Source organism: Pseudophryne corroboree, chromosome 2 (genome assembly GCF_028390025.1).
Source record: "Pseudophryne corroboree isolate aPseCor3 chromosome 2, aPseCor3.hap2, whole genome shotgun sequence".
Classification (NCBI taxonomy): Eukaryota; Metazoa; Chordata; class Amphibia; order Anura; family Myobatrachidae; genus Pseudophryne; species Pseudophryne corroboree.
Genome location: NC_086445.1, coordinates 6111198 through 6129819, shown reverse-complemented (window position 1 = coordinate 6129819; position 18622 = coordinate 6111198). Strand labels below are relative to the sequence as shown.

Genomic DNA, 18622 nt, shown 5'->3' with positions numbered 1-18622 from the left:
CACTACATTTTGGCCACCGTGCTTGATCCTAGATTTAAAACCTACGTTGTATCTCGCTTTCCGGCAGACACAAGTCTGCAGAGGTTCAAAGACCTGCTGGTGAGAAAATTGTCAAGTCAAGCGGAACGTGACCCGTCAACATCTCCTCCTTCACATTCTCCCGCAACTGGGGGTGCGAGGAAAAGGCTAAGAATTCCGAGCCCACCCGCTGGCGGTGATGCAGGGCAGTCTGGAGCGAGTGCTGACATCTGGTCCAGACTGAAGGACCTGCCAACGATTACTGACATGTCGTCTACTGTCACTGCATATGATTCTCTCACCATTGAAAGAATGGTGGAGGATTATATGAGTGACCGCATCCAAGTAGGCTCGTCAGACAGTCCGTACGTATACTGGCAGGAAAAAGAGGCAATTTGGAGGCCCTTGCACAAACTGGCTTTATTCTACCTAAGTTGCCCTCCCTCCAGTGTGTACTCCGAAAGAGTGTTTAGTGCCGCCGCTCACCTTGTCAGCAATCGGCGTACAAGGTTACTTCCAGAAAATGTGGAGAAGATGATGTTCATCAAAATGAATTATAATCAATTCCTCCGTGGAGACATTCACCAGCAATTGCCTCCAGAAAGTACACAGGGACCTGAGATGGTGGATTCCAGTGGGGACGAATTAATAATCTGTGAGGAGGGGGATGTACACAGTGAAAGGGGTGAGGAATCGGAGGATGATGAGGAGGAGGGCATCTTGCCTCTGTAGAGCCAGTTTGTGCAAGGAGAGATTGATTGCTTCTTTTTTGGTGGGGGCCCAAACCAACCAGTCATTTCAGTCACAGTCGTGTGGCAGACCCTGTCGCTGAAATGATGGGTTCGTTAAAGTGTGCATGTCCTGTTTATACAACATAAGGGTGGGTGGGAGGGCCCAAGGACAATTCCATCTTGCACCTCTTTTTTCTTTCATTTTTCTTTGCATCATGTGCTGTTTGGGGACAATTTTTTTTAAAGTGCCATCCTGTCTGACACTGCAGTGCCACTCCTAGATGGGCCAGGTGTTTGTGTCGGCCACTTGTGTCGCTTAGCTTAGTCACACAGCGACCTTGGTGCGCCTCTTTTTTTCTTTGCATCATGTGCTGTTTGGGGACAATTTTTTTGAAGTGCCATCCTGTCTGACACTGCAGTGCCACTCCTAGATGGGCCAGGTGTTTGTGTCGGCCACTTGTGTCGCTTAGCTTAGTCAAACAGCGACCTTGGTGCACCTCTTTTTTTCTTTGCATCATGTGCTGTTTGGGGACAATTTTTTTGAAGTGCCATCCTGTCTGACACTGCAGTGCCACTCCTAGATGGGCCAGGTGTTTGTGTCGGCCACTTGTGTCGCTTAGCTTAGTCACACAGCGACCTTGGTGCACCTCTTTTTTTCTTTGCATCATGTGCTGTTTGGGGACAATTTTTTTGAAGTGCCATCCTGTCTGACACTGCAGTGCCACTCCTAGATGGGCTAGGTGTTTGTGTCGGCCACTTGTGTCGCTTAGCTTAGTCACACAGCGACCTTGGTGCGCCTCTTTTTTTCTTTGCATCATGTGCTGTTTGGGGACTATTTTTTTGAAGTGCCATCCTGCCTGACACTGCAGTGCCACTCCTAGACGGGCCAGGTGTTTGTGTCGGCCACTTGTGTCGCTTAGCTTAGCCATCCAGCGACCTCGGTGCAAATTTTAGGACTAAAAATAATATTGTGAGGTGTGAGGTGTTCAGAATAGACTGGAAATGAGTGGAAATTATGGTTATTGAGGTTAATAATACTATGGGATCAAAATGACCCCCAAATTCTATGATTTAAGCTGTTTTTTAGGGTTTTTTGAAAAAAACACCCGAATCCAAAACACACCCGAATCCGACAAAAAAATTTCGGTGAGGTTTTGCCAAAACGCGTCCGAATCCAAAACACGGCCGCGGAACCGAATCCAAAACCAAAACACAAAACCCGAAATATGTCCGGTGCACATCACTATCTATAAGTACTAGGAGTATAATGAGACATCTAATAGGCTATAAGCACTAGGAGTATAATGAGACATCTAAAGGTCTATAAGAACTAGGAGTACAATGAGACATGTAACGGTCTATGAGTACTATAACTAAAATTAGATATCTAATGGTCTATAAGTACTAGGAGTATAATGAGACATGTAACTGTCTATAAGTACTAGGAGTATAATGAGATATATAATGGTCTATAAGTACTAGGAGTATAATGAGACATGTAATGGTCTATAAGTACTAGGAGTATAATGAAATATATAATGGTCTATAAGTACTAGGAGTATAATGAGATATGTGATGGTCTATAAGTACTAGGAGTGTATTGAGACATCTAATGGTCTATAAGTACTAGTAGTATAATGAGACATGTAATGGTCTATAAGTACAAGAAGTATAATGAGACATCTAATGGTCTATGAATACTTGGAGTATAATGAGCATCTAATTTTCTATGAGTACTAGGAGTATAATGAGACATCTAATGGTCTATAAGTGCTAGGAGTATAATGAGATATGTAATGGTCTATAAGTACTAGGAGTATAGTAAGACATAATATGGTCTAAAAGTACTAGGAGTATAATGAGATATGTGATGGTCTATAAGTACTAGGAGTGTATTGAGACATATAATGGTCTATAAGTACTAGTAGTATAATGAGACATATAATGGTCTATAAGTACTAGGAGTATAATGAGACATGTAACGGTCTATAAGTACTAGGAGTATAATGAGACATATAATGTTCTATAAGTACTAGGAGTATAATGAGATATATAATAGTCTTTAAGTACTAGGAGTATAATGAGACATATTATGTTTTATAAGTACTAGGAGTATAATGAGATATATAATAGTCTTTAAGTACTAGGAGTATAATGAGACTTCTAATGGTCTATAAGTAGTAGCAGTATAATGAGATGCCTAGTGGTCTATAATTGTTAAGAGTATAATGAGACATCTAATGGTCTGTAAGTACTAGGAGTATAATGAAACATCTAATGGTCTATAAGTACTAGGAGTATAATGAGACATCTAATGGTCTATAAGTACTAGGAGTATAATGAGATATGTAATGGTCTATAAGTACTAGGAGTATAATGAGAAATCTAATGGTCTATAAGTACTAGGAGTATAATGAGACATCTAATGGTCTATAAGTACTAGGAGTATAATAAGACATCTAATGGTCTATAAGTACTAGGAGTATAATGATACATCTAATGGTCTATAAGTACTAGGAGTATAATGAGACATGTAACGGTCTATAAGTACTAGCAGTATAATGAGACATATAATGTTCTATAAGTACTAGGAGTTTAATGAGACATCTAATGGTCTATAAGTACTAGGAGCATAAAAGACATCTAATGATCTATAAGTACTAGGAGTATAATGAGACATGTAACGGTCTATAAGTACTAGGAGTATAATGAGACATATAATGTTCTATAAGTACTATTAGTATAATGAGACATATTATGGTCTATAAGTACTAGGAGTATAATAAGACATCTAATGGTCTATAAGTACTAGGAGTATAATGAGACATGTAATGGTCTATAAGTACTAGAAGTATAATAAGACATCTAATGGTCTATAAGTACTAGGAGTATAATGAGACATATAATGGTCTATAAGTACTAGGAGTATAATGAGACATCTATCTAGCGAGCGAACAACTCGGAATGACCACCTATACCTATAAGTATCATCGCTATAATGAGTCATACAAGTACCACATATTATAATTAGTAATGATTATGATGACTCTTCTAAATGTCCAGAACTATCACACGTATAATGAACCAGGGCCCTCATTCCGAGTCGTTCGCTCGGTAATTTTCATCGCATCGCAGTGAAATTCCGCTTAGTACGCATGCGCAATAATTGCACTGCGACTGCGCCAAGTAATTTTACAATGAAGATAGTATTTTTACTCACGGCTTTTTCTTCGCTCCGGCGATCGTAGTGTGATTGACAGGAAATGGGTGTTACTGGGCGGAAACACGGCGTTTTCGGGGCGTGTGGATAAAAACGCTACCGTTTCCGGAAAAAACACAGGAGTGGCCGGAGAAACGGGGGAGTGTCTGGGCGAACGCTGGGTGTGTTTATGACGTCAAACCAGGAACGACAAGCACTGAACTGATCGCAGATGCCGAGTAAGTCTGAAGCTACTCTGAAACTGCTAAGTAGTTTGTAATCGCAACATTGCGAATACATCGGTCGCAATTTTAAGAAGCTAAGATACACTCCCAGTAGGCGTAGGCTTAGCCTGAGCAACTCTGCTAAATTCGCCTTGCGAGCGATCAACTCGGAATGAGGGCCCATATACGTGCCCATAAGTACATCAGGTATAAGTCCTAAGTATTCATAAATCTGGGTATATAAGAGCCATGGGTATAATGGATCATTTTCTTGCCCATAAGTGCCACTTGAATTTATACCCTGGGTACTTATGAGATGTGTTTTATTTGCCCTGGGCACCACCAGCCATTATTACGCCCCTGGGCGACCACCTTAATTCATTTCCTTTTTCCTGTAAATATTGATAATTGTCCCCTAATTCCTGCCTTGCATAGACTGTGGGAGTGCGGGAACACTGCGGCGTCATTTACTCTCTGTCAGGTTTCTGCATTCTTATATATTTCATTGTATGTTATTTATATAAGAATGAGAATCTACTCTACATGCAGTTATCATATACTGAGATGTATTACACCTTACATTCACCCCTATGTGTAATGAGAAGAGTAAGAGGTGGGAGCTAGAAGAGGGGTCATGTGATGGATTATAATGTGGGTGTAATCAGTGGTGGATTTTACCCTCCAGTAATACAGTTGTAGCCACCTTTATCTTGTCCGATTCTCCGCCTAGACGGACGTTTAGTCACGCTAAGGCGATAGCTTAGCTTGCTGAGTTTAATCACAGGCAGGCGCGTTGAGGCAATTCTAGATACTCAGCATGCATTACACATCTCCACCACTGGGTGGCTAATGCTCCACTAATCCAGTACTTTCGATCGTATAGTGGCGGATTGATCTACAGCTCTGGCAAATGGTCAGTGACGACTGTAATGTTAATAGATGGTGACCAATGGTCAGATGGTGAGAGTTCTCAATATAAATAAATAGTTTATACAGACACAAACGAACATGTTAAAACACTTGTGTATGCAGACGCAAGATTGTGTATGGAGACGCAACTAATTGTGTAAAAGGAAGTATGTACAATGCATAAACACCATGCTTTTGAAATACATGTACTGTATGAGCGTCCGAGTTCCCGTGACATTCACTTTATTATATATTTTTTTTTCTTTGTTATACATTCAATGGAAGGGTGCACACAGGTTTCACATAAATCTTGTCTTGTAACCTGATCGGAACCTACCTGTCTACTGCATGAACTGTGCAGGCTCCCAGGGGGGAAGGGGAAAGTGGGATGGGGGTAGGGCAAGGCAGTGGAAAATACCGTGTTCAAAGAACGGCCAATGCTGAAGGAGCGTCAGAATCCCCTAGCTAAAATACACAGGGTCGATAGGGATAAGCGAGGTCTATGCACATAACGAAACACCAGACCCCATCGCATCACAAAGTGACAAAATGTCCGAGGCACGTGAACCCCCGTTTTGTAGAATTATGTGCATAGACCTCGCTTAACCCTATCGCCCCTGTGTATCTTAGTTAGGGGATTCCGAAGCTCCTTCAGCACTGCCCCAAAGCCTGCAAAACCTATGCCATCACTCGCTCCATAGCTGAGTGCTGACACAAGGTGGATGTTCATGTGCCTTGGACATTTTATCACTTTGTGATGCAATGGGGTCTGGGGTATCGTTAAGTGCATAGACATCGCTTATCCCTATCGACCCTGTGTATTTTAGCTAGGAGATTCTGACGCTCCTTCAGCATTGCCCCGTGACCTACAAAATCTGTGCTGTTACTTGCTCCATAGCCGAGGGCCTACATGGGGCAAGGAGTCACAGGCGGTAGCCATTTCAATTGAGTCTGCCCTGCTACAGAATTGTATGTGTACCGTATGGTGCATAGAACCTTAACAGTACAACTGCTCCTGCAGCTTTGCCTTGGTTTATGTGAATAACTCTCTCCCTGTCTACTGCATGACATGTGCAGGCTCCCAGGGGGGAAGGGCGATGGGCTAGCGGCAGGCGGTGGAAAATACTGTGCTTTTGAAATGCAAGTACTGTATGAGTCCGAGTCCCCAGTATGTTCTTCTAGTGTACTAATTAGCACAAACAGCTTGTAACTGGATGCCAAATCACCGTACTTAGTATCTCTGTACAGTATGTTCTATTAGGGTACTAATTAGCATCAACAGCTTGTAACGTACAGCGGCAAGTTTAATCTTTCTATGTATAATGGAGAGAGATAAAAGCCCCTCAGTAAGCTCCTGGATGCCAAATCACCGTACTTAGTATCTCTGTACAGTATGTTCTATTAGGGTACTAATTAGCTGTTTGTGCTAATTAGTACCCTAATAGAAAATACTATACAGAGACACTAAGGACGGTGATTTGGCAACCAGGAACTTAGGGAGAAGCTTTTATCTCTCTCCATTATACATAGAAAGATTAAACTTGCCGCTGTACATTACAAGCTGTTCGTGCTAATTAGTACCCTAATAGAACATACTGTACAGAGATACTACGGACAGTGATTTGGCATCCAGGAACTTAGGGAGGAGCTTTTATCTCTCTCCATTATACTTAGAAAGATTACAATGGAGAGAGATTAAAGCTCCTCCCTAAGTTTGTGGATGTCAAATCACTATACTTAGGGGGTAATTCCAAGTTGATCGCAGCAGGATTTTTGATAGTAATTGGGCAAAACCATGTGCACTGCAGGGGAGGCAGATATAACATGTGTAGAGAGAGTAAGATTTGGGTGGGTTATTATGTTTCTGTGCAGGGTAAATACTGGCTGCTTTATTTTCACACTGCAAATTAGATTGCAGATTGAACACACCCCACTCAAATCTAACTCTCTCTGCACATGTTACATCTGCCTCCCCTGCAGTGCACATGGTTTTGCCCAATTGCTAACAAAAACGTGCTGCGATCAACTTGGAATTATCCCCCTAGTATCTCTGTACAGTATGTTTTACTAGTGTACTAATTAGCACGAACAGCTTGTAACGTACAGCAGCAAGTTTAAACTTTCTATGTATAATGGAGAGAGATAAAAGCTCCTCAGTAAGTTCCTGGATGCCAAATCACCGTACTTAGTACCTCTGTACAGTATGTTCTATTAGGGTACTAATTAGCTGTTCGTGCTAATTAGTACCCTAATAGAAAATACTATACAGAGATACTAAGGACGGTGATTTGGCAACCAGGAACTTAGGGAGGAGCTTTTATCGCTCTATATGGTACATAGAAAGATTAAAATTGCCACTGTGTGTTACATGCTGTTCGTGCTAATTAGTACACTAGTAGAACATAGAGTACAGCGATACTAAGGACAGTAATTTGGCACCAAGGAATTTAGGGAGGAGCTTTTATCTCTCTCCATTATACTTAGAAAGATTACAATGGAGAGAGATTAAAGCTCCTCCCTAAGTTCCTGGATGCCAAATCACTGTACTTAGTATCTCTGTACAGTATGTTCTACTAGGGTACTAATTAGCACGAACAGCTTGTAACGTACAGTGGCAAGTGTAATTTTTCTAAGTATAATGGAGAGAGATAAAAACTCCTCCCTATGTTCCTGGATGTCAAATTACCATGCTTAGCATTTCTGTACAGTATTTCCTATCTAGCCAGAAACCCTGCATCCTGTGCAAGCTAGGCGGACAACTGGAGGGGACCCGATACACGGTTGCTTCCCGTTTCCCTTTCCAGTATCACATAAACTAGTGGTTGGACTGCCCCGAAAGCCAAGAGTCTCCTCTTTTGTTTGGTACCAGTCCTGAGTCTCTGGGACACCCAGAACCAGAGATATCAGTACGCAAATTGGACCCATTTTCCCATAGACTATAATGGGTCCGTTAATTCAGACCCACCTTGGGTTCCGACGCTTGCCATGAGCCTTGTGGGGGTCACAGAAACGTGGGGTTGGTACCCTCCTGTAGCTAATTGTCTCCCCTTCCATACCAACCTAGCGATGAAGGCTCCCACCTCCCACGCTGAGAGTCCCAGGTTTGAGTCCCAAAGTACCAACCTTTTTTTTTTTATATGTTCCGGTGACATTCACTTTATTATTATTTTTTCTTTGTTATACATTCAATGGAAGGGTGCACACAGGTTTCACATAAATCAGAGTGGGCGGGGGATTATCCTACATACAGTAGTATACTGTTGCACATGTCTTGTAACCTGATCGGAACTCCCTCCCTGTCTACTGCATGTACTTTGCAGGCTCCCAGGGGGGAAGGGGAAAGTGGGATGGGGGTAGGGCGAGGCAGTGGAAAATACCGTGTTCAAAGAAAAGGCATAATCAAAACCATGGGGAACTTTACGGTGTATCGTTATGTGCATAGACCTCGCTTATCCATATCACCCCTTTGTATTTTAGCAAGGGGATTCTGGCGCTGCTTCAGCATTACCCCGTAGCCTGCAAAACCTATGCCGTTGCTTGCTCCATAGCTGAGTGCTGTCATAAGGCAGGGGTTCACGTGCCTCGGACATTTTGTCACTTTGCGATGCGGTCCGGTGTATCGTTATGTGCATAGACCTCGCTTATCCCTATCGCTCTGTGTATTTTAGCTAGGGGAATCTGACGCTCCTTCAGCATTGCCTCGTAGCCTGCAAAATCTGTGCTGTTACTTGCTCCATAGCCGAGTGCCTCCATGGAGTTAGGTGTCACAGGCGGTAGCCATTTCAATTGAGTCTGCCCTGCTATAGAATTGTATGTGTACCGTATGGTGCATAGAACCTTGACAGTAGAAACTCTCCTGCAGCTTTGCCCTGCTTTATGTAAAACTTGTGTTTTGTCAGTTTGCTATGCGATCGAGCCCGGTGTAACGTAATGTGCATAGACCTCGCTTATCTTTATCACCCCTGTGTATTTTGGCTAGGGGATTGTGACGCTCCTTCAGCATTGCCCCGTAGCCTGTAAAACTTATGCCATCTCTCACTCCATATCCAAGCGCTGCCTGCCACGTGGTGGGGGTTCAGGGGCAGCGGCCATTTTGCCAGTGTGCTGTGCGATTGAGTCCGGTGTACCGTAATGTGCATAGAACTCGCTTATTCCTATCGCCCCTCTGTATTTTAGCTAGGGGATTGTGACGCTCCTTCAGCATTGCCCCATAGCCTGCAAAATCTGGACTGTTACTTGCTCCGTAGCCTAGGGCCTCCGTGAGGCAAGGAGTCATAGGTGGTAGCCATTTCTATTGAGTCTGCCCAGCTACAGAATTGTATGTGTAATGTACGGTGCATAGAACCTTAACAGTAGAACCGCTCCTGCAGCTTTGCCCTGGTTTATGTGAATAAAAATAATAATAAAGTGTCTGGAAAAAACTAACATGCATTCGTACTTTAGGAATCGAACTCGGGACTCTGAGTATAGGAAGCGGAACACTTCACCACTTCGCCGCAGACAGATGAATAAATCCATTGGTTTTTATTATGCCGTAATGGCTACGGGATTAGGATGTTAACATACTGTACAAAATTCCTAATCTCAAGAGGCAATAGTGAACTTCTAACACGTCCATTTGCGACAGTGTACACTACTGGTTTTATGTCGTTTTGTCTGCGGGACTTGGACGCTCACATATTCCTAAAGTACTGTAAATGCACCATATATGTTGTACTACTTGCGTCTGTACCGTATATACTGTATTAAATAATGCAGCGTAATGAGTATTTACTGTATGCAGCGTAATGAGACGCTTAGTAAAGTAGTCCTTATTATATATTTCAGTATTGTATTTTACGGGAGACAACACGCATGCGCAGTGGTGATTGTAAAAAGCGACATCTGGTGGATGATTGCAGGTATTACACGTAAAGGTAACGCCAAACGCTCTGTCTGCCTCCGTGCGATTAGGTACGCCTCTCTGTGACTAGGCACGCCTCCCTACGCCCCGGTACGCTGCGTATGCTCGATCGGGACAAACGCCTCAGCCAGTAAAGATAAAGGTGGCTACATCTGTATCTGCCACCGGCAGGGAATTCCCATAGAGCGCTCCCTGCTAATCACAGACAGACAGGCCCAGGGGGATGTGTTTACTTCCACGGGACTGTCAGTCCAGACTGCCATAGCACAGAGAGTGCGTCACATGGGAAGCCACTCCCCTGCTAATACGTCATCCCTTCCTGGCTTCTACAGGCTGCAGCAGATACAGTCCATAGAAGTCAGACTGTTTCCAAGCAGTGTAGACTTAAGCCCTGCCCCCCTACTTAAGCCCCATCTCCTCTACCACCACACTTAAGCCCCACCCCCTCGTGATATCACCATTCAATCACCAGGAGGCCAGGGGACAGGGAACAAGGAGGTGATAAAGCAGCCCCCCACCCTCCGGCCAGGCTGGTAAGCAGCCACAACCAGGTGTAATAAGGTAAGTACATCAGACATAGTGAGCAGGAGGAATTGGAGATCTTAGTACCAGGTTCCAGAAGACCTCTGAAAGTTCTGCACGATGCTGGACAATGCACCAGATGAGAAGATCACGTACGGGGTATTTCAGATGTTGTGGGTCTCCATTCATTACGTCCACTATGTCATTCATCTGAGAATGTAAAATAATAGGTGACAGTCACTGAAATGAAGCAGCAATAACCTACATGAATCTTCTTCTTAGCTGCTTCTTCCTGTCTAACAGAAATTGTATGTAACCCTCCCTTATGTCTGATAAGGTTACCAAAACTAATAATGTGCCTCCACAGTCACACACAGAATATAGGCATGCCACATATCCTATTACTGACACTGTAATGTAGCATTCTGTATGCAGATACAGCCGCAGTCACACACAGAATATAGACATGCCGCATATCCTATTACTGACACTGTAACGTAGTATTCTGTATGCAGATACAGCCGCAGTCACACAGAATATAGGCATGCCGCATATCCTATTACTGACACTGTAACATAGCATTACATATGCAGATACAGCCGCAGTCACAGACAGAATACAGACATGCTGCATATCTTATTATTGACACTGTAACGTAGCATTCTGCATGGAGATACAGCCGCAGTCACACACAGAATATAGGCATGCCGCATATCCTATTACTGACACTGTAACGTAGCATTCCATATGCAGATACAGCCACAGTCACACACAGAATACAGGCATGCTGCATATCCTATTACTAACACTGTAACGTAGCATTCTGTATGCAGATACAGCCGCAGTCACACAGAATATAGGCATGCCGCATATCCTATTACTGACACTGTAACATAGCATTACATATGCAGATACAGCCACAGTCACACACAGAATACAGGCATGCTGCATATCTTATTATTGACACTGTAACGTAGCATTCTGCATGGAGATACAGCCGCAGTCACACACAGAATATAGGCATGCCGCATATCCTATTACTGACACTGTAACGTAGCATTCCATATGCAGATACAGCCACAGTCACACACAGAATACAGGCATGCTGCATATCCTATTACTAACACTGTAACGTAGCATTCTGTATGCAGATACAGCCGCAGTCACACAGAATATAGGCATGCCGCATATCCTATTACTGACACTGTAACATAGCATTACATATGCAGATACAGCCACAGTCACACACAGAATACAGGCATGCTGCATATCCTATTACTAACACTGTAACGTAGCATTCTGTATGCAGATACAGCCGCAGTCACACAGAATATAGGCATGCCGCATATCCTATTACTGACACTGTAACATAGCATTACATATGCAGATACAGCCACAGTCACACACAGAATACAGGCATGCTGCATATCCTGCTACTGACACTGTAACGTAGCATTCTGTATGCAGATACAGCCGCAGTCACAGACAGAATACAGACATGCTGCATATCCTATTACTGACACCGTAATGTAGCATTCTGTATGTAGATACAGCTGCAGTCACACACAGAATATAGGCATGCCGCATATCCTATTACTGACACTGTAATGTAGCATTTTGTATGCAGATACAGCTGCTGTCACAAACAGAATTTAGGCATGCCGCATATCCTATTACTGACACTGTAATGTAGCATTCTGTATGCAGATACAGCCGCAGTCACACACAGAATACAGACATGCTGCATATCCTATTACTGACACTGTAATGTAGCATTCCATATGTAGATACAGCTGCAGTAACACACAGAATATAGCCATGCCGCATATCCTATTACTGACACTGTAATGTAGCATTTTGTATGCAGATACAGCTGCAGTCACAAACAGAATTTAGGCATGCCGCATATCCTATTACTGACACTGCAATGTAGCATTCTGTATGCAGATACAGCTGCAGTCACACACAGAATATAGGCATGCAGCATATCCTATAACTGACACTGTGACGTAGCATTCTGTATGCAGATACAGCCGCAGTCACACACAGAATATAGGCATGCCACATAAAACTATTACTGACACTGTAATGTAGCATTTTGTATGCAGATACAGCTGCAGTCACACACATAATATAGGCATGCAGCATATCCTATTCCTGACACTGTAACGTAGCATTCCATATGCAGATACAGCCGCAGTCACACACATAATATAGGCATGCAGCATATCCTATTACTGACAATGTAATGTAGCATTCTGTATGCAGATACAGCTGCAGTCACACACAGAATATAGGCATGCCGCATACTCTATTACTGACACTGTAATGCAGCATTCTGTATGCAGATAGAGCAGCAGTCACACACAGAATATAGGCATGCCGCATATATTACTGACACTGTAACATAGCATTCTGTATGCAGATACAGCCGCAGTCACACACAGAATATGGGCATGCCACATATCCTATTACTGACACGGTAACATATCAGTCTGTATGAATATACAGCCGCAGTCACACACAGAAGATAGGCATGCCACATATCCTATTACTGACAATGTAACGTAGCATTCTGTATACAGATACAGCCACAGTCACACACAGAAGATAGGCATGCCACATATCCTATTACTGACACTGTAATGTAGCATTCTGTATGCAGATACAGCCGCAGTCACACACAGAATATAGGCATGCCACATATCATATTACTGATACTGTAACATAGCATTCTGTATGCAGATACAGCCGCAGTCACACACAGAATATAGGCATGCCACTTATCCTATTACTGACACTGTAACATATCAGTCTGTATGAAGATACAGCCGCAGTCATACACAGAATATAGGCATGCCACGTATCCTATTACTGACACTGTAATGTAGCATTCTGTATGCAGATACAGCCGCAGTCACACACAGAATATATGCATGCCACATATCCTATTACTGACACTGTAACGTAGCATTCAGTATGCAGATACAGCCGCAGTCACACACAGAATATAGGCATGCCGCATATCCTATTACTGACACTGTAACATAGCATTCTGTATGCAGATACAGCCACAACCACACACAGAATATAGGCATGCTGCATATCCTATTACTGACACTGTAACGTAGCATTCTGTATGCAGATACAGCCGCAGTCACACACAGAATATAGGCATGCTGTATATACTATTACTGACACTGTAACATAGCATTCTGTATGCAGATACAGCCACAACCACACACAGAATATAGGCATGCCACATATCTTATTACTGACACTGTAACGTAGCATTATGTATGCAGATACAGCTGCAGTCGCACACAGAATATAGGCATGCCACATATCCTACTACTGACACTGTAACGTAGCATTCTGTATGCAGATACAGCCACAACCACACACAGAATATAGGCATGCCACATATCCTACTACTGACACTATAACATAGCATTCTGTATGCAGAAAGAGCCGCAGTCACACACAGGACCCTGTGATAAACTCCAGGAACCAGCACGGGGGTAATTATTATTGTTTTTGCCTCTAATAACTTTTTTTATTAGCTAATGCGGAGCCTTCTGTGGACAGTCCATATGATTTTACACTGGGATGCCAGTGATAGAATCAATTGACATTCTTTGTTGGAGAGCTTCTCTCTCAAGATAACCATTTTTGCACTTTAGATATATTGTATACTATTGTAACAGCACGTTTACAATTATAGATACAGTGTTTCTGCTTACATATATTAGAGGTAGTAACCTCTGAATTTTTAAACTGCTGATCTTCTATGTATTGTTTGGTTTATGTGTCTATGTGGTATTTAACTGTTTGATAAAATATTTTCTTTTTAAAAGGTCAAGCCTCATTGAGTCAATTATTCTCCATGCTAGACTGCATTTAATTAATTAATCAATTGATTTTAAGTGATTTTTGGAGCGCAGAGCATTTCTTTTGTTTGTGTTACACACAGAATATAGGGATGCCACATATCCTATTACTGACACTGTAACGTAGCATTCTGTATGCAGATACAGCCGCAGTCATACACAGAATATAGGCATGCCGCATATCTTATTACTGACACTGTAACATAGCATTCTATATGCAGATACAGCCGCAGTCATACACAGAATATAGGGATGCCACATATCCTATTACTGACACTGTAACGTAACATTCCTTATGCAGATACAGCCACAGTCACACACAGAATATAGGCATGCCACATATCCTATTACTAACACTGTAACATAGCATTCTGTATGCAGATACAGCCGCAGTCATACACAGAATATAGACATGCCACATATCTATTACTGACACTGTAACATAGCATTCCATATGCAGATACAGCCACAGTCATACACAGAATATAGAGATGCCACATATCCTATTACTAACACTGTAACATAGCATTCTGTATGCAGATACAGCCGCAGTCATACACAGAATATAGACATGCCACATATCTATTACTGACACTGTAACATAGCATTCCATATGCAGATACAGCCGCAGTCACACACAGAATATAGGCATGCCACAGATCATATTACTGATACTGTAACATAGCATTCTGTATGCAGATACAGCCACAGTCACACACAGAATATAGGCATGCCACAGATCATATTACTGACACTGTAATGTAGCATTCCATATGCAGATACAGCCGCAGTCACACACAGAATATAGGCATGCCACAGATCATATTACTGATACTGTAACATAGCATTCCATATGTAGATACAGCCGCAGTCATACACAGAATATAGGCATGCTGCATATCCTATTACTGACACTGTAACGTAGCATTCTGTATGCAGATACAGCCAATGTCACACAAAATATAGGCATGCCCCATATTATATTGCTTACACTGTAACGTAGCATTCTGTACGCAGAATCAGCGGCAGTCACACACAGAATATACACATGCCGCATCTCCTATTACTGACACTGTAACGTAGCATTCTGTATGCAGATACAGCGGCATTGACACAGAATGCATACCCTACAACTGTACCATTTTGGCCAGTACAGCACCGTTTTTTTAAGGGATTTGTACCGCTTTGTTACTCACTAAATTTCCATTGAAAGTATTGGAAAGGGGGCATTAGTGTAAAATGTTGGAGGGTATGAGAATATAGGCATGCCACATATCATTTTACTCAGCATAAACTGTGTGTCCTATTCACAAAGTGATGCGAATAAGATGCATCTTCAGCACAAAAAAAAACGCCCGACGTTAGCAGAGCTGCCTGGGACTTGTCGGCTCACTCATGCCAGGTATCTCCCTGTGCATGGTATATTGAAGCAAGATGTATGAGGACACATCTGTACTGTATATTTTTTATTGTACACACTCTGCCTGTTATACCCAGCCTGTTACACTCTGCCATTTACACCCAACCTGTTACACTTTGCCTGTTACATTCAACCTGTTACCCACAGCCTTTTACATCCAGCCTGTTACACCCTGCCGATTACACCCAGCCTATTACATCCATCCCGTCACATCCAGCCTGTTACACTATGCCTGTTACACAAAGCCTGTCACTTCCAGCCTATTACACTCAGCCTGTTATACCCAGCCTGTTGGACCCAGCCTGTTACACCCAGCCTGTTACTCTATGCCTGTTACACCCAGCCTGTTACACAAAGCCTTTTACACTCACCCTGTTACATCTTGCCTATTACATCCAGCCTGTAACACTTTGTCTGTTACACCCAGCCTGTTAAATCCTGCTTATTACACTCAGCCTGTTACACCCAGCCTGTTACATCCAGCTTGTTACTTCCTGCCTATTACACTCAGCCTGTTACACTTTGTCTGTTAAACCCAGCCTGTTACATCTTTCCTATTACACCTAGTCTGTTACACTCTGTCTTTTGCACCCAGCCTGTTTCACTCTGCCTGTTACACCCATTTTGTTACACACAGCCTGTTACAATCTGCCTGTTACTCAAAGCCTGTTACATCCAGCTAATTACACCCTGCCTATTAAACTCAGCCTATTACACCCAGCCTGTTACACAAAGCCTTTTACACTCAGCCTGTTACACAAAGTGTGTTACACCCAGCCTGATACACAATGCCTGTTACACTATGACTGTTACACCCAGCCTTTTACATATTGCCTATTACATTCAGCCTGTTACACTTTGTCTATTACACCAAGCCTGTTACATCCTGCTTATTACACTCAGCCTGTTACACCAAGCCTGCTACAATCTGTCTGTGCCACTCAGCCTGTTACATCCAGCTTGTTACATTCTGCCTATTACACTCAGCCTGTTACACTTTGTCTGTTACACCCAGCCTGTTACATCCTGACTATTACACTCAGACTGTTACACCCAGTCTGTGTCACCCAGCCTGTTACACCTATCCTGATACAGTCTGCCTGTTACACCCAACTTGTTACACTCTGCCTGTTACACTGATTCTGTTACACTCTGCCTATTGCACTCTGCCTGTTGCACTCTGCCTATTACACCCTGCCTGTTACACCCAGCCTGTTACACCCAGGCTGTTACACTTACCCCGATGTTTCCATTAAACAGGCTCCATGTGCGACTATATGGTGCACCTGGGTACATTGGCTCAGCAAGCTTTCCCAGAAGATCTTGCAGGATACCGGACACATGATGTAGTCCAATGGTGGATTGTGCAACTTCACTCCATCCTTCACCAGTGGCCAGACTCACAAGTTTGATATAAATCAGAGTGGACGGGTCGGTGTTATTGTACAAGCATATGAGCCTTTCTGTGGTGAGGAACTCCGAGAGACACACTCCATGATCCAGAAAGAGGTGGACAAAGGCTGGTTTATCTTCAATCAATGACACCATTAGACTGGGGTAAAGATCAGCGGGCTGCAACAGAAAACAAACTATTACAACGTGCTGTAATAACTAGAACACACTAGTGTTACTCACTAACATGGTATGTACAAAGTGCTGCGATAACTAGAACACACTAGTATTACTCACTAACATGGTATGTACAAAGTGCTGTGATAACTAGAACACACTAGTGTTACTCACTAACATGGTATGTACAAAGAGGATGCACCGTGGAAATTCTAGTCCCGGGAATCTGGAGGCAACAAAAAAAGCCTACAGATTTTATAACAAAAGACATCCCTCCTTTGAAAACCTAATAATAATAATAATAATAATAATTTTATTTATATAGGGCTCTCAGGTGCGAGCTGTGAATAAGTATATACTACAAGCCCTCATAGCTTCCGTCCGTAGTAGTGTAAAAACCCCCACCAAAAATGGCCGCTGCCGAGGAGGAGACAGATACTAGAGGTAACAATTGACCTCTAGCGTCTGTCTCTTTGGCAGTGACAATTTTAAGAGGTTTTTACACTGCTATCGACGGAAAGGCTTGTGAAGCCCCAGCGCGTCTCAATCCACTGCAGGGACTGTGGGGGCTGCAGGGGCTTGTAGTATATGCTTACTCACAGCCCGTACCTGCCCTCACCCAGGCAACAAGCAGGAGACCCCTGGCAATGCGCACAAAACCCCTGGCAATGCGTATTGAAACCCCTGGCAATGCATATAATCTCCTGGCAATGCAAACAAAACCTCTAGCAATGTGCACAAAACCCACACAGGAGACCCCTGGCAACGTGCATGAAAACCCCTAGCAATGTGTTATGCACACCAGTGCCAGCAGGAATGTACTGGTGTCTGAACGGAGAGGGATGCAAAACAAATGAACTCACAGACAGACTGGGGAATATGACATTACATACAAAGAAGGTGATAGGGTAACAAAATAAACACAAAGTGAACAGAGAAGCCCAAAGGCTAAGAAACTGGGTGTCTCCCTAGTATTAGGAATGCTCAGATGGAAAGAAGCGAGATGTTGTGATTTAATACGTAGAGAACCCGAAATGCTGTTGCTAAGGGCAACAGCAAAACCCTAAAGGGTTACCAACGGGTGTGGCAGTAAACTCCTTGGTCAGAGATGGAATAATAGACACAAGGAGAGTCTCCACAATCCTAGTCCTCACTTGCAGTGCACTGATTCAGCTTACTGCCACTAAACTGACACCTGAACACCTTGCACAGTGAGAAAGGATTTTGGCAGGCAAGT

The 18622-nt window shown here is 43.0% G+C and overlaps 1 protein-coding gene across 1 annotated transcript in view; it reads right to left on the bottom strand.

Moving 5' to 3' along the window:
- Positions 1-18622, bottom strand: part of LOC134988777 (transient receptor potential cation channel subfamily M member 2-like) — a 448705-nt gene that overhangs the window by 281001 nt on the left and 149082 nt on the right. The window contains exons 6-7 of the mRNA XM_063950574.1: positions 17056-17388; positions 10594-10716 (exon numbers count right to left, since the gene is read on the bottom strand). Of these exons, the coding sequence (XP_063806644.1) occupies positions 10594-10716; positions 17056-17388 (456 nt within the window). The remainder of the gene's footprint in view (positions 1-10593; positions 10717-17055; positions 17389-18622) is intronic.